This window comes from Macaca thibetana, chromosome 1, assembly GCF_024542745.1.
Source record: "Macaca thibetana thibetana isolate TM-01 chromosome 1, ASM2454274v1, whole genome shotgun sequence".
Classification (NCBI taxonomy): domain Eukaryota; kingdom Metazoa; phylum Chordata; class Mammalia; order Primates; family Cercopithecidae; genus Macaca; species Macaca thibetana.
Genome location: NC_065578.1, coordinates 14,266,718 through 14,288,956, shown reverse-complemented (window position 1 = coordinate 14,288,956; position 22,239 = coordinate 14,266,718). Strand labels below are relative to the sequence as shown.

Below are 22,239 nucleotides of genomic sequence, written 5' to 3'. Positions count from 1 at the left end.
AGAGGAAAGAGAGGCAGAGGAGGCAGAGTGCAGGAAGCTGCTACAGCCCACTTCCCTCCCTGGAGCTTAGTGCTCCATTTATATGTTGTTTGACAAGAATGTCATGTGTCTGGTTGTAAAGTGGGCTGGGTCCTTGAGGTCTCAGTAGCGCAGGGAGACGCAGATGCAAAATTCTTTTTTTTTTTTTTTTTTTTTTTTGAGACAGGGTCTCACTGTCACCCAGGCTAGACTGCGATGACGCGATCTTGGCTCACTGCAATCTCTACATCCTGGGCTCAAGCGATCCTCGCACCTCAGCCTCCTGAGTAGCTGGGACTACAGGTGCGTACCACCTCGCCCATTTACTTTTTGTGTTTTTAGTAGAGACAGGGTTATGCCATGTTACTCAGGCTGGTCTGGAATTCCTGGACTGGAGCGATCTGCCTGCCTTGGCCTCTGAAAGTGCTAAGTGCTTGGATTACAGGGTTGTGCCACTGTGCCCAGCCTACTCATAGTTTTTAGGGCCCTGGATGTTAGGATGGATTGCTAATAAACCTCTCATCAAGATGTGATTTGCATAATTGTCATTTTATTATAATATTAATTTCCTTCTGGGACCTTTCCAAGTCTGAAACCGTCCCGGGGACTTCTTTTGGTTAGTTATTTGCAATCACCTGTAGGACACACAAGAAAATCGTCAGGTCCACCTAACCGCAGAGCTGTGCAGGGCAGTTTCCTGTCTCTGTCCTCCTGGGCTAAGCTCCTCATGTGAGTCACAGGCAGCCCACACTGCACTAGCTCCTGCCTGAGGAGTTCTGATGACGTTTTGAAAAAAAAGATGCAATTGCAGCTTTTCATTGACCTGTTAAGGTCTTCCTGTAAAGGGGGTCTTACCAGGAGTCCTGTGTGGGCTTCAGGGTAGGAGGCCTTTGAACCCCTAAAAGTTGTATTCCAAATGTGTGGATGGCATATTTTTAGATTTCATTTGTTTCTCAAATCAAAACTGCTGTTTGCAAGGCAGTTATGCAGTATGGTTGGTGCTATAACTGTTTCCAGAGGCTGTTGATCAGTGTCCATTAAACTTTTTTTTTTTTTTTTTTTTTTGAGACAGTCTCACTGTGTTTCCCAGGCTGGAGTGCAGTGGGGCGATCTGGGCTCACTGCAACCTCCGCCACGCAGGTTCAAGTGATTCTCATACGTCAGCCTCCCGGGTAGCTGAGATTTTAGTCATGCACTACCATGCCTGGCTAATTTTTTGCATTTTTAGTAGAGATGAGGTTTCACCATGTTGGCCAGGCTGGTCTTGAACTGCTGACCTCAAGTCATCTACCCGCCTCAGCTTCCCAAAGTGCTTGGATTACAGGCGTGAACCACAGCACCTGGCCTGTTAAACATTTTGATATGCCAACTTCATGATCCAGTGCTGTAAACAGCAGGAGATCCAGCTGCTACAGCACAAATACTCAGACCAGTGTGCAGGAATTACATTCAAGGATGTTCACTGCATAATGTAAGAGTGAAAAATAGGAAACATGAGAGCTTCATTCATTATACTCAAACTATGGAATACTATTTAGCTGTTCAAAAGAATGACATTTATGTACTGACATGTAAAATGTGATAAGGTGTTAAGTGAAAAATAGCTGGAGAACAGTATGAAGACTTAGATCCTATTTTTGCTTAGAAGACAGTGTCTATGTTATATATATAGCTATATATGCACATAAAGTTGAGAGACCACACACCAAGGTTTAACAATGACAACTTGTCCAGGAGCAGTGGCTCGTGTCTGTCATCCCAGCACTTTTGGAGGCCAAGGTGGGCTGATCACCTGAGGTCAGGAGTTTGAGACCAGCCTGGCCAACATGGTGAAACCCCATCTCTACTACAAATACAAAAATTAGTTGGGCGTGGTGGTGTGTGCCTGTAGTCCCAGCTACTCAGGAGGCTGAGGCAGAAGAATCGCTTGAACCCGGGAGGCAGAGGTTGCAGTGAGCCGAGATCAAGTCATTGCACTTCAGCCTGGTGACAGAGCGAGACTCTGTCTCAAAAAACAAAACCAAAAACAATGATTTCCTCTGGAGAGTGGAATTGGAGATGTAAAATGAGGGGGGACTTCTACTTTTTTACTTGATACACTCTTATATTCTTTTAATATTTTTACACAGAGTATGATTTAGCTTCTGGTAAAAGAATAAAAGATAAGGATTGCTGAAGTTCATGTGTGACTGTCATTCAATGGAAATTTGCTGAAGGGATGACTGCCCCGGGCCACTTGTCTCCTCTGCTTCTCTGCTCTTATCTTTTGCTTGTACTTCCTGACCTTGGTTTGTCACCTGTCTGGGTTTATCCAGGCAGGGGCTGTCAGGCACCCCCAGGGCTCTAGTGGTTCGTGAATCCAGGCTGCACACAGTGTGTCCCTGGGTTGGGGCCACTGCAAGTTGTCAGGAGCGCCTCTGCCGCTGCCAGGGGCAGCCCCCACCCAAGGACAGCTGGTTGCTTGACTCTCCCCCTTCTGAAACCCGTTACCGGGCATCTGTGCCTGCCCCGACTGCTCTCCCATGAACACAGGGACTCTGCCCAGCTGCCTCGCAAGGCACGCTGCCCTGTGGATCCCTGCTGCCATCTGGCCATGCTTTGGGATCTGGCTTGCTCTGTTGTGCCTGTGTCTGTGGCTGGGAACAGCTGATGCTGGGACAAAAAAACTGTGACAATTGCCCCTGCCCCTGCTTCAGGTTCCCAAGGTGCTGCCAGGACCAGCTGTACGGTGACTCCCACAGCAGCTGGGGCTGGAAAAGGGTCTTAGAATTTGGCTGGGAAAGGCCCCTAAGCAGCCTTTCGTCCAGTCAGTCTCAGGCCAGGCTCCTTTGACGTGTGGGTGGCACCTCCAAAGGTGGACTCAGATGGGTTTTTCCCAATTTATATATAAAAAAGCACCAATTAATGATTAATGGCTACTGTCTTTTTGATTTTCCATTTTTCCCCAACAAACGTTTCAGGAATCTCTGCCTGTGACCACTTGTTGGCAAAAAGATGCCAGCAGACAGACAAATGAACAAGGAGCTGGCAAGAATCAGTGGGAACACTTGGAAGCAGCCACCTGCTTATTTTGACAGTTTAGTTTCCTCCTATGACCACGTGCTCATGGCTGCAGCTTCATATTTGGTTGTATAAGTGTCAGTTTAATGAACACTTCTCTGCAAATTAAAGTTAGTGAAGTCAGATGCCAGCTTTCCCCTTCTTTGGGGGCTCTGCCACAAATACCATAACTCCCATTTGCTCTTGCGCGTAAATAGTGGAGGAGTCCTGTCTAGTTCAAGTCCCATTTTACAGAAGAGCAAACTGAGGTGGTCCTTCATCGGCACAGAGTGTCCGACTCTTCCCTCCCAGCATTCAGTAACAGGCATGGTGGCTCCTCTGCCCTCTCCTGGGCACCCGTTTCTTTTTTTTGTGGTTTTTTCTTTTTTTGAGATGGAGTCTCGCTCTGTTGCCCAGGCTGGAGTGCAGTGGCGTGAACTTGGGTTACTGCAACCTCCACCTCCCAGGTTCAAGTGATTCCCCTGCCTCAGCCTCCTGAGTAGCTGGGATTACAAGCATGTGTCACCACACCCAGCTTAATTTTGAATTTTTAGTAGAGACGGGGATTCCCCGTGTTGGCCAGGCTGGTCTCGAACTCCTGACCTCTGGTGATCTGCCCATCTCGGCCTCCCAAAGTGCTGGGATTACAGGCGTGAGCCACCAGCCACCCCTTTCTTGTGACGGGGTTTCCTGTTCTGGCTGCTTTCACCTACTGCTGCGTGTATCCACGGCTGCTCCTTAATACTGATGCCAGTTATTATTATCATTATTTTCGGAGACAGGGTCTTGCTATGTTGCCCAGGCTTAAGTGCATTGGTGTGACCTTGGCTCAATATAGCGTTGGCCTCCTGGGCCCAAGTGACCCTTCCACCCAAGCCTCCCAAGTAGCTGAGACTACAGGCACACACCACCATGCCTGAGTCACTTAAAAAATTTTTTTTGTAAAGACAGAGTCTCATTATGTTGCCCAGGCTGGTCTTGAACTCCTGGGCTCAAGCAATCCTCCTTCCATGGCCTCCCAAAGTGCTGCGATTACAGGCATGAGCCATGGCACCTGGCCTATCATTTTTAATACATAATGTTAATGCTTATTGTTATAAACAAATGTGTGTTCATTGCTAAAAACAAATTCAGCTATTGTGGAAGCTGAAAGGAGACAGCTCTGAGTTTACATTGATAAGACAGGGGGACCAACTCGGCTTTATTTGCCTGGGATGGTCCCAGAGTAAAACAGGAAGTCCTGCATCCTGGAAAACCTCTCAGTCCTGCACAAACCGGGATGGCTGGTCACCCTACAGAATAGCTGGAAGACCCCTGAGGGGGACAAATTTCCAATAATTAATGCTATGGGGGTCTCAAAGAATCAGGTTTTGGGCTTTGCAGATAAATATACCCGTTTACAGCACTGGATGGTGGAGTCTGGGCCACACACAGATACACAAAAATAAAATCACCATTTCTATGGAACTCACTTTTTTTTTTTTTTTTTTTTTCACTTTTTCACTCTTCTTGTCCAGGTTTGGAGTGCAATGGTGCAATCTCGGCTCACTGCAACCTCCATCTCCCAGGTTCAAGGGAGTCTCCTTCCTCAGCCTCCTGAGTAGGTAGGTTTACAGGAGTGCCCTAACATGCCTGGCTAATTTTTTTGTATTTTTTTTAGTAGAGATGCGGTTTTTGCCATGTTGGTCAGGCTGGTCTTAAACTTCTGACCTCGCAATCTGCCCGCTTGGCCTCCCAAAATGCTGGGATTACAGACATGAGTCACTGCGTCAGGCGAAACTCAATCTTAATATGCCTGAGGAGTGCCCAACCTCTTTGGACAAGGCCACCCTCTATGTTCCTTTTCACTCAGCTTTACCCACACAGAAATTTTGGGGACCTACGGGGGGCCCAGCAGTTGCCAAGGTCTGCAGCCTCCTCCAAGGGGTCCCATCTAGTTGTCAAGAGGAAGGAGGGGCTCTCAGTCACCAGGTGAGCATGGCACTCCCGAGGCCAGGTGGGCAGGTAAGTGCCCTGGGGCTTTGGGCTGGTCCAGTTCTTACCGACTCGATCCAGTCGATGTATTTGGAGACCCGTGTGAAGACGGACGGCTTGTGGTAGTAGTTGCAGCCAAATCTATACCCAAAGCTGACGATGCCATGCACCTCCCACCGGCCGTCAGACGCCTGACAGTTCAGCGGCCCGCCAGAGTCTCCCTGAGGAAGGCCAGAGTTATAGAAGGGTAAAGGGAGAGGAAGGGGCTACCCATTGGAACCATTGTTCTCAATGCATTTCTATTGTTCTGCTGCAGGTCACTGTCCTCTGAAGCCAGCCCTTGTGGTCATAGCCCAAGATGGTACCATAATTCCAACAAGAGCCAACACTTATTCTTCCTGTGTGGCCAGAGCTGAGCTAAGCATGTTCTATGCCTTATCTCATTAATCCCCACAAAATCCTAGGAGGTAAATATTCACAGTGTCCCCAGGCCACTGGAGAGGAGAAACTGGAGTGTTGAGAGGTTGGGACTTGCCCAAGGTTGCACAGGCAGTTTGTAAAGGAGCTGAGGCCACATCCCAGAGTTCAGGCTCTTCCCCACTGGCTCCGTCTTCCCGCGGGTGGGGTGGTCTGTGTGGGCAGAGTGTGTAGGGCACAGTGTGATCTGAAGGGCGTGTGGATCTCCTTCCTATTCCATCCCCACTTCACTGCTAAGTCCAACACAGAGCAATTCCTGGTGGTTAAGACACTGTCTCCGGGAAGGCTTCCGTGGCAGCTACCTGGAGGGGACACGCTGGGCCGTTGATGAGCGTAATTCAACAGAAAACCCAGAAGTCATCCTAGAAAGGCCCTAAGCCAGGGAATACTTTCCTTTGGTTCCCTTCCAGCATAGAGGAAAGGATACGGAATGACAGTCACGAGAGACCTTGATGAGACCCAGGGAAGGACTTCCCAGCAGTGAGAGGGGTGGACACGACAAGGAGAATCTCAAAACAAGAACAAACAAGAACCAAGATCAAGTTTTTTTTTTTTTTTTTTTTTTTTTTTTTTTGAGTTTCGCTCTGTCACCCAGACTGGATTGCAGTGGTGTGACCTCAGTTCACTGCAACCTCTGCCTCATGGGTTCAAGTGATTCTCCTGCCTCAGCCTCCTGAGTAGCTGTGACTACAGGTGCCCGCCACCACGCCCGGCTAATTTTTGTATTTTTAGTAGAGACAAGGTTTCACCATGTTGGCCAGGCTGGTCTCGAACTGCTGACCTCAAGTGGTCTGCCGCCTTGGCCTCCCAAAGTGATAGGGTACAGGCAAGAGCCACCGTGCCTGGCCAAAGATCGGGTTCTGATATATCTGGAACATATTTGTAGAGAGTACTTCTGCCAGGAGGAGGGAGGATGGACCTATGGAGGGATGGACCTCTATAGCCTTATCCCCACATTTTGTCACTGAGTGGGGCCCCTGATTTTGGTACTCACGTAGCAGCTGGAGGTCACGCCATCACCCCCAGCACAGATCATACAGGCTTTCACGGTGCTGCCCCACCAGTCACGGCTGGAGCAGGTGGCATAGTCCACAATCAGCAACCGGCACTGCTGCAGGACATCAGAAGCAGGCCCGTCGGCTGAATGAGATCAGAAAGAAAGCATTAGGGATGCAAAGACTCCTGAGAAAAAGGAAGTGGTTTACCCCTACTGGGTTTCCCCTGTTACAGTCTTCCATCCATTGCAATATGCGAACAGCTATGTTTGTCTACACTGTGTCCTCACGGTTGATTGGTTCAGCAGTGAACACCTGACTCAAGCTAAGCCAATGAGCTCCCTCCCCTGGGATCCTGAGATGGGGTCTAAGAGATTCCTGTTTCAGAGGACGTAAATCTGGGAAGCTTTTGGCAATGACTGATGTTTTGTTTTATGTGGAGAATGAAGTAGACTCACAAAGAAAAGAAATTACAAGGGAGGGTTTCCTGAGTTTCTTACAGGCTTCCAGTCCCTGATCCTAGCCTGCTCCTGATGCCTGGCTATATCTCAGCCCTTGTGTTGAAACTTTTAAATCCTTATAACAATCCCTTTTTATGGTGAGCTAACTCCATGGCTTTCTTCACTTATCTGAAATAGGAAAGTGAGCCTCCTGGCAGTTAGAGCCCCCTCCTTGGGAAAAATATGCTGGTGTGGTGAAGAGAGGGCTGTCATAATGGCCCCCAATGACACAGCCACCATCACCTGCATTACTGTTACCACAGCTATGAGTGGCAAGGATGAGCTTAACATAATTCTTCACTATCGATTGAAGCCTAGGGAAGTTAAGTGTCGGCCAGGCGCAGTGGCTCACCCTCTAATCCCAGCACTTAGGGAGGCCAAGGTGGGCGGATCCCTTAAGGTCAAGAGTTTGAGACCAGCCTGATCAACATGGTGAACTCCTGTATCTACTAAAATACAAAAATTAGCCAGTCGTGGTGGCATCTGGCTGTAATTCCAGCTACTTGGGAGGCTGAGGCAGGAGAATCGCTTGAGCTTGGGAGGGAGAGGTTGCAGTGAGCTGAGATTGCACCACTGCACTCCAGCCAGGTCAACAGAGCAAGACTCTGTCTCAAAAAATAAATAAATAAATAAATAAATAAATAAATAAATAAATAAATAAATAAATAAAAAAGGAAGTTAAGGGTCTGGCTTAAGACCACTAATAAGTAATTAACACTTGTATAACATTTTGCAATGTAGGATGCATTTTCACCTTTCACCTCTTTTGGTCTTCACCAACAGTGTTTCCATTTTACAGATGAGGAAACTGAGGTTCGGAAGTGACTTGCCCAAGGTTTCACCGTGACCGGCAGAGCTGGGCCTAAAAGCCAAGCATTTGGATGCCTCCCCGCTCCCACTGTCTCAGATGAACTGCATCTGCCCCAGGGTTGTCTGGGGAAACAAACAGGTGGTTGTGCTTCTATCTTAATAAGCATGAAATGCCTCTTCCACCACCGCTCACCGCAGGATTTCATGTGTACTTGTATTTACACATAAGGCAGTGAAGAGGGCAACGGGGATTTCTTCCAGGGTACACATGTGAATGTACCCCAGGAAAAACATGTCATTATACTTATGTGTTTAAGTCATTAAGGAGAAATGTCATAATGTCATTATCACTCATAATGTCATTATGGTCATAAGATCATTATTCATCCCTTCCTAGAATCTTCCAAACCTCTGGTGATTTCACAAGGGAAGGGCAGGAACTGTTCCTCTTGGTGGCTACTGTCATTGGATCTCTAACCCCTGGAGTCTATGTCAAAGGAGACCCGCCCTCAGCCAGGTTCTGAGCAGCAAGACCGAATGGCACAGGGGACAGCTTTTGCTATGGGGCACGGAGGGTCCGATGAGGGCTCCAGGGCCTCAGGTCACAGAGAAAAATGCTGTTCTGAACTCTATGGGCCACACAGAAGATGTCACATGGTCTCTGTAACTTTCTTTCCATCATAGGGACAGTGACAACAACTAACACTCAGCACCTACCACATGCCAGGCTTCCTATGGATTATCTCCTTGAATCCTCTTGCCAACTCTGTGATGTAGCTGCTATTACTATGCCCTTTTTTTTTTTTTTTGAGACGCAGTCTCGCTCTGTCCCCCAGGCTGGAGTGCAGTAGCGAAATCTTGGCTCACTGCAACCTCCACCTCCAGGGTTCAAGCGATTCTCTTGCCTAAGCCTCCTGAGTGCCTGGGACTACAGGTGCACACCACCACACCCTATTTTAAAAATATTTTTAGTACAGACGGGGTTTCATCATGTCAGTCATGCTGGTCTCCTGACCTCAAGTGATCCACCCACCAGGCCTCCCAGAGTGCTGGGATTACAGACGTGAGCCACGGCACCCAGCCAACTATTTGCATTTTACATATGATAAAAGTGCTGCATGGAGAGATGTAGTAATGTGCCCAAGGTGTCACAGTCATGTAGTGGGAAAGCTGACATTTGAACCCAGGCAGGCATCAGCCTATGCCATCCCGTCTCTCCCAGGCAGCCACACACCCTGGGATGACAGGTGAGAGGCCCTGGCCAGACAGGGGTGACATCACCTCCCTTCCCTCCCAGGCCTGGGGTCTCCTGGCTCCCACTTACTCTGCAGATATCCCCAGCCCGTGACGTAGCAGGTGTAGTTGTTGGGTAGAATGGTGCCGGCAGGAGGGAGGCAGGCCAGCTGGATCTTGTCGGTGAGGGAGACGGGGTTAGCCAGTTTGAGCAGGGCAATGTCGCACCTGGGTCAGTGCAGAGGCAGAGCATGAGGACAGGGTTGACTTTTCCTGCCCTGTGGGGCTTTGGAGGGCTCTGAGACCTTGTCATCGTTCCCTGTACGTTACCCCAGCTTGCTCTGAGTGGCAGGGCCCCAGGGCATGTTTGAAAATGCAGAGGGCCTTGTTGAAAGGAGCAAGGCAGGAGAGATTGTGTCCTACTCCAGGGACAGTCACAGGATCGACAGCACTGTCCCTGTGTCCCCAGGACTTGGCATGAAGTAGATACATGCTCAGCGGACAGGGGCCCTGCAGGCTTGACTGGCAGCAAACCAGGTCACTCTGGCAGTCTTTGCTTCTCCCTCCCCAGGTCACATCCCCACCCCAGACATCTTTGGAGCTGGTTCCACATCTAAGAGGCCAGAGCTCCTTCTCCCTCCCTATAGAAGAAGCAGAGGGCATGTGGTGGAGTTGAGACCCTTGCCTCTGTGAGACCCCCATCTGTTCCCTGACAACCTCACCCCCAAGTGCACCCAGACAGTAACGAACCCTTTGGAGACATCGCTGGAGTCCCAGTCCGGGTGCACCACAGTCTTAGAGACACTGACGGCCAGCGAGCCGGACTCCGCAATGTAGAGGTTGTGCCGTCCCAGCACCACGCGGTAGGTCCTGGAGGAGCTGGGAGAAAGGGGGCCCAGGGAGAGGGTCACCTCCAGAGGCCTGGCTTTGGATAATGTTGGGATAGACCCAAGTAACTGGCAGCTGCATGAGCCACTAGGTGGGGCTTGGGCTTGGGGATCTTTCCTCCCCTGGGACAATCAGTTAGTTATAATAGAGCCTAAAGTATATAACGTAAGAACTATGATCATATAATAATTGTTACTATACTAACTTTAAACTATAATATAAAATAAATGTTGTAATAACACAGACTCTGTAGGATTATGGAGGGAATGAGATGAACACAGAGAAAACAGGAGTCATTTGCTCTCAAGGACATTTTTCCCACCTTTCATTTTCAGATGGGGAAACTGAGGCCCAGAGAGGTGTAACCTGGCCCAGAGTCCCACCGTTAGTGAGAAACCAGAACCAGAAGCCAGGACTCCTGACTGTAAGTCTCTATTAGTTTCCCCATCACCTCATAGAGCTTATTATAAATTAGATGGGAGAAGGGATCACTCCTGGTAGGGAGTCACAACGACCCAGCAAAAGCTCTGGTGAGTTCCAGCTGTGATGAGCAGAGGTCACGGACAACGAAGAGGATAAGTGAACAACGTTGCAGAACCTCGTGGGCCTTTATAATTAGTCTACAATTCAGAATTAGCTTTCACTGGGCACTTACTAAGTGTCAGGTCCTTTAGTAAATCAACTCATTGAATTCACACTAAATTCTGTTACTCCATTGTTTTCTGCAGGTGATGGAGGTGCATTGTTTTTGAAGCTTTGAGAAGTCAAGTTGTTCAAGGGAACCCAATTCCAGATCCAGAGGCCACATGTAGTTTCCCCAAGAGGGCAGAGATTAGGCCTTCCCCTTCTCCTCATCCTCCCTCAGTACCTGGCACAGGACACCCCATCTGTGCCATGTGCTGACATTGATGGGCCAACACACTGAACCATTGATTGACTACAGCTTGTGTCTGGCCAGGCTAGTGGTTATTTGCAAGCTGCTTTATGTAGCATGGTTCAGGCCATTTGAGACCCCAGCTCAGAAATGAGCACCGGCTGGTGAGCAGGTCAAACGCCCAGGGAATGGCAGTTACTTGATGCAGTGGGCAGCCGTCAGGACCCAGTTGTTGGCTATCAGGGTCCCTCCGCAGATGTGGTACCAATTGCCATTGGAGGTGTATTGCAGGGAGACCTGGGGAGAAACACAGGAGCTCTGTGGCTGTGGCTGAAAAAGCAGGGCCTCCCTGCACTCCAGTTTCCCAAGAACAGGGCTGAGACTAGGGTAAGGGGGAGTGAGGCACTCACCTCAGGTGCACAACTTAAGGGGGCACCCAAAACCTCAGACATCACGATAAAAAACATGTTAATGCAATCTATATTAAAACCAATCAGACCAGGCATAGTGGCTCATGCCTGTAATCCCAACACTTTGGGAGGCCAAGGAAGGAGGATCACTTGAGCCCAGGAGTTTGAGACCAGCCAGGGTAACATGGTGAAACCCCATCTGATAAGGTTTGACTGTGTCCCTACCCAAATCTCATCTTGAATTGTAGCATAATCCCCACGTGTCGTGGGAGGGACCTGGTGGGAGGTAACTGAATCGTGCCTGTGGTTATCCCCAAGCTGTTTTCATGATAGTGAGTTCTCACACGATCTGATGGTTTTATAAAGGAGCTTTCCCCCACTTTTGCTCGGCATTTCTCCCTGCTGCCGCTGTGTGAACAAGGATGTGTTTCCTTCCCCTTCTGCCGTGATTGTAAGTTTCCTGAGGCCTCCCTAGCCATGCTGAGCTGTGAGTCAATTAAACCTCTTTCCTTTATAAATTACCCAGTCTCAGGTATGTCTTTCTTAGCAGTGTGAGGAAGGACTAATACATTGTATCACAAAAAAAAGCCCAAAATTAGCCACTGGGTGCGGTGGTGCATGCCTATAGTCCCAGCTACTCAGAAGGCTGAGGTGGGAGTATTGCTTGAGCCCAGGAGTTTGTGAAGCAGCCTGGGCACCATAGTGAGAACTTGACTCTACCCAAAAATTTTTAAAATAAAATAAAAATTAACTGGGAGTGGTGGTGCACACCTGTAGTCTCAGCTACTCAGGAGGCTGAGGTGAGAGGATTGCTTGATCTCAGAAAGTCTAGGTTGCAGTGAGCTGTGATTGCTCTGTGCTCAGCCTGGGTGACATAGCATGGGCCTGTATCTGCTCTGCCCCCCCAACAAAAAGCAACAACAAAATTAACGCAAAAAATCTGGGATAGAAAAACAAAAAACATATAGACTATTAAAAAATAACTATTCTGCCTGGAGTGCTGCCTTATGCCTGTGATTGTAACACTTTGGGAGGTAGAGGTTGGTGAATTGACCTGAGGTCAGGAGTTTGAGACCAGCCTGGCCAACATGGTGAAATCCCGTCTTTACTAAAAATACATGTATTATCCAGGTGTGATGGCGTGTGTCTGTAATCCCAGCTACTCAGTAGGCTGAGGCAGGAGAATCACTTGAACCCAGGAGGCAGATGTTGCAGTGAGCCGAGATCGTGCTATTGCACTCCAGCCTGGGTGACAAGAGTGAGACTTCATGTCAAAAGAAAAACAAAAAACCCCCAAAAAACCCTGTTCTGAACATCTTTCTGCAACTGGATTGGTTGGGATCTTCCCCTCCTTGGGACTTTTTTCCTAGCTCGCTCCGGTTTAGTATGTCCAAAACAAAACTCCTGACTTATCCCAAACGTGGTCTTTCCCCAGGGTCCTCTGTCACAGTCAATGGCAACTCCACTGCTGCTCGGGCCGCAAACCTTGGTGTCATCCTTGGCTCCTGTCTTTCCCTGTTATCCCTCATTCTAGTCCATCAGCAAATCCCATCAGCTCTAGCTTGGGAATATGTGGAGTGGTTGCTACCCCTTGGTCACTACCTCAACTGCGTGTCCCAGTCATCCTCTCTTCTCAATGATCACTCTAGTCTCCCATCTCTTCTCCCCGCTCCCGCCCACATTTTCTCAACACAGCAGCCAGAATGACCCTTTTTGAATGGAAGTCAGATGACTTCTCTTCTCTGCTCAGGCCCTCCAGTGGCTCCCCCTTTACAGCTTATAAAACCTGAAAGTGTCTGATGACCTACTAGGCCCTCTGTGGCCTCTCTGACTCCATAGGCTCCCACTCTCCTCTCCTCCAGCCACACTGACTTCCATGAAGTTCTGCAAATACACCAAACCCACTTCTGCCTCAGGGCCTTTGCACTGGCTCTTCCTCCTGCCTGGAATATTCTTGCAAATATCGATGTAAGCTCTTTCCTTCACTTCCTGTTGGTCTCTGCTCAAGGTTACCTTCTCCATGGTCTTCTATGACCATGCTGTCCCCAACAGTGTGCACACACACGTACATGCACGCTCATGTACATACGCACACACAGACACACTCGCCTCCTTCCTCTTGCTCTGCGTTACTCTTCATCATAGTATCTTGCATTTTCTGGCATGTGATGAGTTTACTCATTCAGTTGTTTATTGTCTCACTCCTCTACTTTATTTTATTTTTATTTTTTTGAGATGGAGTCTTGCTTTGTTGCTCAGTTTGGAGTGCAGGGGCACCATCTTGGCTCACTGCAACCTCTGTCTCCTGGGTTCAAGTGATTCTCCTGTCTAAGCCACCAGAGTAGCTGGGATTACAGGTGCCTGCCACCACACCTGGCTAATTTCCTTGCATTTTTAGTAGAGACGGGGTTTCGCCATGTTAGCTAGGCTGATCTGGAACTCCTGACCTCAGGTGATCTGCCCACCTCGGCCTCCAAAAGTACTGGGATTACAGGTGTTTGAGCCACTGTGCCTGGCCACGTCTCCACTTTAATAAAGGCTTCATGAATTTTTCCCCCCACTGCTATGTGCCAGGCGCCTAGAACAGTGCCTGGTACATACTGGGTCTTTAACAAATGCTGACTGATTGAACAAGTGAGTGAATAAGCAAATGAATAGAATGAAAGAGATCACCAGGGCGGGTGATCTTGTCTCCTGCTTGTCTAGTTTCCCCCTGAAGACCAAATCCACTCATAGGAACATGAGACTGCATAAGTGGACCTTACTCCCCTGCCCCCCGGCTCCTCATGTTTTTTTTAAAAAATTTTTTCAGGTTAAAAATGGTTTCTAGGCAGGGCACAGTGGGTCGCGCTTGTAATCCCAGCTACTCAGGGGGCTGAGGCAGGAGAATCACTTGAACCCGGGAGGTGGAGGTTGCAGTGAGCCGAGATGGCACCACCGCACTCCAGCCTGGGCGACAGAGTGAGGGTCTGTCTAAAAAAAAAAAAAAAAAAAAAAAAGAAAGGTTTCTGTTTAGATTGACAGTTTAACAGGTGTGGGGTACAACTTTTAAGTGGTGGAGGCTGGGCACCGTGGCTCACGCCTGTAATCCCAGCATTTTGGGAGGCCGAGGCGGGTGGGTCACTTGAGGCCAGGCGTTTGACACCAACCTGGCCAACATGATGAGACCCCCATCTGTACTAAAAATACAAAAATTAGCCGGGTGTCGTGGTGTGTGCCTGTAATCCCAGCTACTTGGGAGGCTGAGGTAGGAGAATCGCTTGAACTCAGGAGGCGGAGGTTGCAGTGAGCCGGGATGGCGCCACTGTACTCCAGCCTGGGTGACAGAGTGAGACCCTGTCTTTAAAAAAAAAAAAAAGAAAAAACAAAAAAGAACTTTAAGGTGGTGACATCTGACACTGTTTTAGTCTCTAATGAAGCGTTCCATGCCCTTCCTGTTCCTTCATTCCTCCTCCCCTGTCTTTCAATTCCCTGCCACGGCCAAGCAGAGGGGAGGGAGGTGACAGTAGGGCATGGACTGCACTGATCGGGCTTCCTGTAACTGTGGGGAACGATGATCTGTTTGTTGGCAGATGCCAGATGCCTGCTTTTCTCTGAACGTTCTTGTTTTTAATTAGCCATTTGACATTTCTCGTTTGTGTGACATTAAGAGTCTTAGATGAACTGGCTTTAAAAAAGACGTTTAAAATTAGAGAAAGTGAAAAAAGATACTTAAAAGGATGTACCCCCCCAATTTAAAAATGTGCTAAAACCATCCGACAGATTTGAAATATAGTCCATGTGGTAGGTATTGTTTGTGGCCAGCAAAGTGTAGCTAAAAGAACAAGCACTGAACCAAATTTGAATCCTCATTCCCCCCAGGCTAACTCAGTGCCTTTGGGCAATTCTGTAACCTTTCCAAGTCCCAGTTACCTTCTCTGGAAATGTGGAGCAAAAGCCACTGTGCAGGGCTCTCAGGGTGATTAATACTGTAATGACAATAGCTGGTGGGTGGGATGACTCACACCTGTAATCCCAGCACTTTGGGAGGCTGAGGCAGGTGGGTCAGGAGTTTGAGATCAGCCTGTCCAACATGATGAAACCCTGTCTCTACTAAAAATACAAAAAATTAGCCGGGCGTGGTGGCATGCACCTGTAATCTTAGGTATTAGGGAGGCTGAGGCAGGAGAATTAATTGAACCCAGGAAGTAGAGGTTGCAGTTAGCTGAGATTGTGCCACTGCATTCCAGCCTGGGTGACAGAATGAGACTCTGTCTCCAGGAGAAAAAATAAAATTGCATTAAATTATGATTCATTTTGGTTAGTGAGGTTTTTTTTTTTTTTTTTTTTTTTCTTTTTTTTTTGTGACAGCTAGCTATATTGCCCATACTGGTCTCAAACTCTTGGGCTCCAGCAATCCTTCTGCCTCAGCCTCTTGAATAGCTGGGATTAAAAGTGTGTGCCACTGCGCCTGGCTGGCTGCTAAGTTTTGTGTTACCCCTTACATTTTGCCCCCAGAGTGAATGTCTTACTTGCCTCATCTGGGTCCCACCCAGCTAGATCTGCCTATGATCTCAGTAAAACAATTTCCCCAGGGAAACAGAAGCACAAAGCACAAGGGACTCTTCACAGACTAACATTCACTGGTTCTCAAGGCAAGAATACCTTTGTGCAAGAGGGTGAGGAAGTATTTTTGTAGGCAGCAATGATTAGTTCTCAGCACAAATGCGCCCGGTGCTGTGGGGTCCTGTAGCAGAGGGACTGTGGCCCTTCTTCCAAATTCTCAGGCAAAAAATACCATGGGACTGTGAGAAAAGCAAAAGAACTGGCAAAAGTACACAAAGCCAAGTATATAAATTGTGAGTCTGGGTTGAGTGGCTCATGCCTGTAATCCCAGCACTTTGGGAGGCTGAGGCAGGAGGATCACTTGAGCCCAGGAGTTCAAGACCAGCCTGGGCAACATAGTGAGACCCCCATCTCTAAAAAAAAAATTAACCGGGTGTGGTGGCATGCATCTGTGGTCTCAGTTGGTAGGGAGGCTGAGGTGGGAGGCTAGGAGTTTGAGGCTGCAGTGAGCCATGTTTCGCCAGCCACTGTACTCCAACCAGGGTGACAGAATGTGACACTGTCTCAAAAAAACTTTACTGTGGCTGAGCACAGTGGTGGGTTCCTGTAATCCCAGCACTGTGGGAGGCTGAGGCAGTGGATGGCTGGAGCCCAGGAGTGGAGGCTGCAGTGAGCTATGATCGTGCCACTGCACTCCAGCCTGGGTGACAGAGCAAGAGTCTGTCTGAAAAAAAGAAAAAAAAAAGTGAAATATCTGGCATCATTCTATCATTGACAGTTTTTTTTTTTTTTTTTTTTGACGGAGTCTCACTCTATCACCCAGGCTGGAGTGCAGAGGTGTGATCTTGGCTCACCGCCACCTCTGCCTCCAGGGTTCAAGTGATTCTTGTGTTTCAGCCTCCCAGATAGCTGGGACTATAGGTGCCCGCCACCATGCCTGGCTAATTTTTGTATTTTTAGTAGAGTCAGAGATTTACCATGTTCGCTAGGCTGGTCTCAAACTCCTGACCTCAGGTGATCCACCTGCTTCGGCCTGCCAAAGTGCTGGGATTACAGGCATGAGCCACCGTGCCTGGCCTATCATTGACAGTCTCTTAATCAAGGAGCAGATGAATGATGCTGGCCTCTGTAGACACAGTGACTGCTGCATGGGTCACTCTGAATGCTCAAGGATAGTGGGCTGCTAATTCCTCCTCCTACTTAAGTTAGAAACTCATCCTGATTCAGCTGGGTTTGCTCCTAAAGTAGTTTATATCAATTATGCTTGCAATAGTGAAATTTGATTAAACATGTAACCAATAAAATACGAGTTCAGAAAGAGAGTCGTTATTTATATGGAAACAAAGTTAAATGCTTGGAAGAGACTGAATCACCATGATTCTTAAAAAATTGCTCCTGAATTAGTGTCTGTGAGAAAATGGAAAAATTGGGGGGAAAAGTCGTAAAAGTTGGGATGGGCTCATAACTCAGATTGCTTTGTGAATGTCTCAAAGTTACTGTTCTGCTTTAAAGAAATGAACTTGTAGATGAGATATTATGTGGCGTGGTTTATATGAAAAAGACAGTTAAGAACTAAAAAAATTGTTTACATAGTGTAAGATAAAATGTTTACAACATATATGTATGATTTAAAATAATTTCTTTATAACCAACTTTTCAATTGCTCAGTCCCAGTTACATCAGATAAATGAGATTTTACTGTATTTGTTTGTGTCAATGTAAGCTTTACACAGTTCTGTTAAAATTCCCACCATTAATACGTCTTAGTAATTTGTGCCTGTGCCCCACTCGGCAGTTTAGTCTTGATATCACTATGATTATATGAACTTAAGAAAACATTTTTTTCATTGTTAACATTCATTTGCCGTAGTTAAAGATGAATCTGCACAAATAGCACTGATTGGTTCCTTAAAGCAACGAATATTTGCATAGGTAGTCTTGAATGGTTCCTAGACTAATAGTACATTTGTAAACAAGCCTCTGATTGGTTAATAGAGTAAGACTATATTTGCTGCCTATGGGCAGTGGGGAGGGGACAGCTCCTTACTGCAGCTGGAGGAGGCACCTCTCCCTCCTCTCCCAAGGTTGGCCAAGGCCACAGAAATGTACCTTTTAAAATTTTTTTTTTATTTTTTGAGACAGAGTCTTGCCATGTTGCCCAGGCTGCAGTGCAATGGTGCAATATCAGCTCACTGCCACCTCTGCCTCCTGGGTTCAAGCGATTCTCCTGCCTCAGCCTCCCGAGTTGCTGGGATTACAAGTGTGTGCCGCCACGACTGGCTAACTGTGTATTACTAGTAGAGGCGGGTTTCACCATGTTGTCCAGGCTGGTCCCAAACTCGTGACCGCAGGTGATCTGCCCACCACGGCCTCCCAGAGTGCTGGGATAACAGGCATGAGCCACTGCGCCCAGCCGGAAATGTATCTTATTGGTGAAGTTGCCTGTGCTGCTCTCTGAGTCCCATCAGTCCTCACTTTGCCAGCACAGTGGACCCCATGGTGGAAGGGCAAAGGGGGGATGTAAAGGGAGTGGGGCAGGGATGTGGGGAAGTACAGTGTGGTCGACTCACCTGCCAGGGCCAGCTGTTGGGCGTCGCTTCTTCACCTCCAACCACCCTAGTCACAGAAGGCGGGTAAGTGGGGACCCCACAACTGAGGGCTATGAAAAGAGAAAGGGTCTTGAGTCCAGGAAGCAGCGACCCACACAATGTAAACTACACTTGCTGCATTCTGAACCTCCAAATAGAAAACCCTTGTTCTAGAAGGATCTCAAGAGGTCATAGAATCCTGCTCTTTGCTCCAGTTCTTTGAAACTCCATTCCAGTTTTCTAATGATTATAGGTCTGAATGCAGTGGGGGTTGGGTGGGGGCGAGAGGGGAGGACAGGAAGATCCCATTCCCAGTCACACCAGGGGATGGGAAACCAGTGGCTCTGGATGACAGGGTTTACCTCCAGCCACCAGAGCGGACAGCAGCAGGGTCGTAATCATGGTGTGTCCGTGGGAGTTCTGTCAGTGTGGCCCTGGAGAAGGCCCTGGTTTTATGAGGAACTTATCAGTGAGAGATACACTAGGAGCACGCAAGATGGGGATTTTCTCAAAGCCCAGTGGAAAAAAGAGTTTGCGTCCAAATATTTTTTTTTCCCATTTGCTCCTAGCTGTCACCCTAGAAATACTTTGAAAAAGATGCCAAAGGTAGATATTGGAATATGAGTTCCATCTGTTTTGAAGAGAGTATGTTGTGTGTTAGGGAAGGAAGAAAAATACTAATTGTTGGTCTTTGGAGTTGTGTTTTCTATTTTTTTTTTTTCCTCCCTGTGTAAGACTGAGGAGAGGAGTTGTGTGTTCTTCCTTTTTTTTTTTTTTCTTTCTGAGATGGAGTCATGCTCTGTCACCCAGGCTGGAGTGCAGTGGTGTGACCTCAGCTCACTGCAACCTCTGCCTCCTGGGTTCAAGCAATTCCTCTGCCTCAGTCTCCCTAGCAGCTGGGATTGCAGGTGTGTGCCACCATTCCTGGCTAATTTTTGTATTTTTGGTAGAGACATGGGTCTCATCATGTTGGCCAGGCTGGTCTCCTACTCCTGGCCTCAAGTGATCTGCTCGCCTCAGCCTCCCAAAGTGCTGGGATTCCAGGCTGAGCCACGGCGCCTGGCCAGGAGTTGTGTTTTCAATGTAAAGATGAAGGTGGCATGCTGAACCCACAGCGTTCTAAGGCAGTATTTCTCAGTGGGGCTGGTTCAGCCACCAGGAGACGTTTGACAACATCTGGGGACATTGTTGGGTGTCATGGCTGGGGTTGATGTGATTGGCATCCATCGGGCAGAGAGCAGAGATGCTGCTAAACATCTGACAATGCACTGGGCAACATGACATGCCCTGCCCTGTATGTCAATGGTGCTGAGGCTGAGAAAGCCTGTTCTAGGCCATGTCAGGGCTTGCAGTGTGACCTTGGCTGGGTCATGTAAGCCTCTAGACCCATCTGTGAAACAGGGAGAGAAACCTGTGCCCAGTGTGTTTCACAACATTACGGTAAGGATTTGTGTAATGTGGGGAAGGTGCACACGTAGCAGAAGGCAAGCCTGACATGCACAATTAGGATCTGGCCGCCCTAATGATGGGGGGAAGCAGAACGCTGGCAGAGGAGGGCTTCATCTGGTGGATCAAAATGCACTTGATGGCCAGGCACAGTGGTTCACTCCTATAATCCCAGAACTTTGGGACGCTGATGCGGGCAGACCACCTGAAGCCAGGAGTTCAAGACCAGCCTGGCCAACATGGTGAAACCCCGTCTCTACTAAAAATACAAAAATTAGTCCGGTGTGGTCCTGCATGCCTGTATTCCCAGCTATTCAGGAGGCTGAGGCAGGAGAATCTCTTGAACCTTGGAGGTGGAGGTTGCAGTGAGCTGAGATCACACCACTGCACTCTAGTCTGGGCAACAGAGCAAAACTCCATCTCGAGAAAAAAACAAAACAAAACAAAACAAAACAGACCAGCCTGGACAACATAGTGAGACCACCTGTCATTACAAAATTTTTTTTTAGAAAGTTAGCCAGGCGCGGTGGCACACATATGTGGCTCCAGCTACTCTGGAGGCTAAGCTGAGGCAGAGGGTCACTTGAGCCTGCGTGGCAATGGCTGCAGTAAGCTGCAATCGATCCACCACAGCCTGGGTGGCAGATGCATTTTATTGTCCTCTTCCAAGAGAACAGCAGAGTGCACTTCTCCAATAACATCATCTTCCAAATGGGGTCAAGCCAGAAGCTTCTCCAAAAGGGAACAAACAAGCAAAGGCAGGGTGACACTCACCCAGCACCACACAGATGTCAGATGCACTCACATTCCTTATTGAATCTAAGCCACAAAAATCCCTGCAAGAGGCTCTCTTATTTCACAGGAGGAAGCTGAGCTTCAGAGAGGTAAAGTGAGTTGCCCAAGATCCTACAGCTTCTAAGCGGCAGAATGGGAACTGGAACTAGGTTGGTCTGATTCCAAAGCCCAGCACTTTGGGAGGCCGAGGCGGGCGAACACGAGGTCAGGAGTTCAAGACCAGCCTGGCCAATATGGTGAAACCCCGGCTCTAATAAAATACACACATAAGGTGGGTGTGGTGGTTGGAGGTGAGCATCCTGCCTCACCTCCTAGGAGTTCAACTTGTGTTGGGGGAGACGTGGAGTGAGTAAGGTTTCCTGGTGGACTCTCTTGTTCTTCCTTAGACCTTCACTCTCCTCACCTTTTGGGAGAGCACAAAGCCAGGCAGGCCCACTGCTGATGAGAAAGCTCCGTTCTGTGACCACAAACTCTACGTTTTGCCCCAGTCAAAAAAGCAGAAAGGAAAGTGAACTTCAACTCTTTTTTTTTTTTTTGTGAGATGGAGTCTCTCTCTGTCAACCAGTGGCATGATCTGTGCTCACTGCAACCTCCAACTCCCAGGTTCAAGCGATTCTCATGCATCAGCCTCCCGATTAGCTGGGATGACAGCTGCATGCCACCATGCCCGGCTAATTTTTGTATTTTTAATAGAGATGGGGTTTTGCCATGTTGACCAGGCTTGTTTTGAACTCCTGATCTCAGGTGATCCGCCTGCCTCGGCCTCCCAAAGTGTTGGGATTACAGGCCTGAGTCATCGTGCCTGGGCAGATTTCAACTCTTAAGACTTGAGTTCAAGGCCGGGCGCGGTGGCTCAAGCCTGTAATCCCAGCACCTTGGGAGGCCGAGGCGGGCAGATCACGAGGTCGGCAGATCGAGACCATCCTGGCTAACACGGTGAAACCTCATCTCTACTAAAAATACAAAAAAAATTAGCTGGGCATGGTGGCGGGCACCTGTAGTCCTAGCTACTTGAGAAACTGAGGCAGGAGAACTGCATGAACCCAGGAGGCAGAGCTTGTAGTGAGCCGAGATCGCACCACTGCGCTCCAGCCTGGGCGATAGAGCGAAACTCCGTCTCAAAAAAAAAAAAAAAAAAAAAAGAGAGACTTGAGTTCAAGTGTTTTTTTTTTTTTTTTTTTTTTTTTTTTTTTTTTCTTGAGACGGAGTCTTGCTCTGTCATGTAGGCTGGAGTGTAGTGGTGTGATCTCGGCTCACCTGCAACCTGTGACTCCCAGGTTCAAGCGATTCTTCTGCCTCAGCCTCCCTAGTAGCTGGGACTACAGGCGCCGGCCACCACGCCCAGCTTATCTGTGTATTTTATTAGAGACGGGGTTTCACCATATTGGCCAGGCTGGTCTTGAACTCCTGACCTCGTATTCACCCGCCTCAGCCTCCCAAAGTGCTGAGATTACAGGCGTGAGCCACTGTGCCCAGCTGAGTTCAAGTCTTTGATCCACCAATTTTGAGTGTGGTGGTCTGGACAAGCCACTTATCTTCTGGGCCTTAGTTTTCTAGATAACCATCCAGGCCTGGATTGCAGGATAGTTGCATGGGTAAGAAAATGGGTGGGAAAGAATTCTGTAATCTCCCTAGGATCGTGCAAAG

The 22,239-nt window shown here is 48.3% G+C and overlaps 1 protein-coding gene across 1 annotated transcript in view; it reads right to left on the bottom strand.

Annotated features, from left to right (window-relative positions):
- LOC126929487 (chymotrypsin-like elastase family member 2A) overlaps positions 1-18,790 on the bottom strand; it is a 60,773-nt gene extending 41,983 nt beyond the window's left edge. The window contains exons 1-7 of the mRNA XM_050745922.1: positions 18,714-18,790; positions 18,334-18,422; positions 11,008-11,105; positions 9,797-9,925; positions 9,138-9,274; positions 6,503-6,648; positions 5,100-5,252 (exon numbers count right to left, since the gene is read on the bottom strand). Coding sequence (XP_050601879.1) covers positions 5,100-5,252; positions 6,503-6,648; positions 9,138-9,274; positions 9,797-9,925; positions 11,008-11,105; positions 18,334-18,422; positions 18,714-18,753 — 792 coding nt within the window. The 5' untranslated portion in view covers positions 18,754-18,790. The remainder of the gene's footprint in view (positions 1-5,099; positions 5,253-6,502; positions 6,649-9,137; positions 9,275-9,796; positions 9,926-11,007; positions 11,106-18,333; positions 18,423-18,713) is intronic.
- Between the last annotated feature and the right edge of the window lie 3,449 nt (positions 18,791-22,239).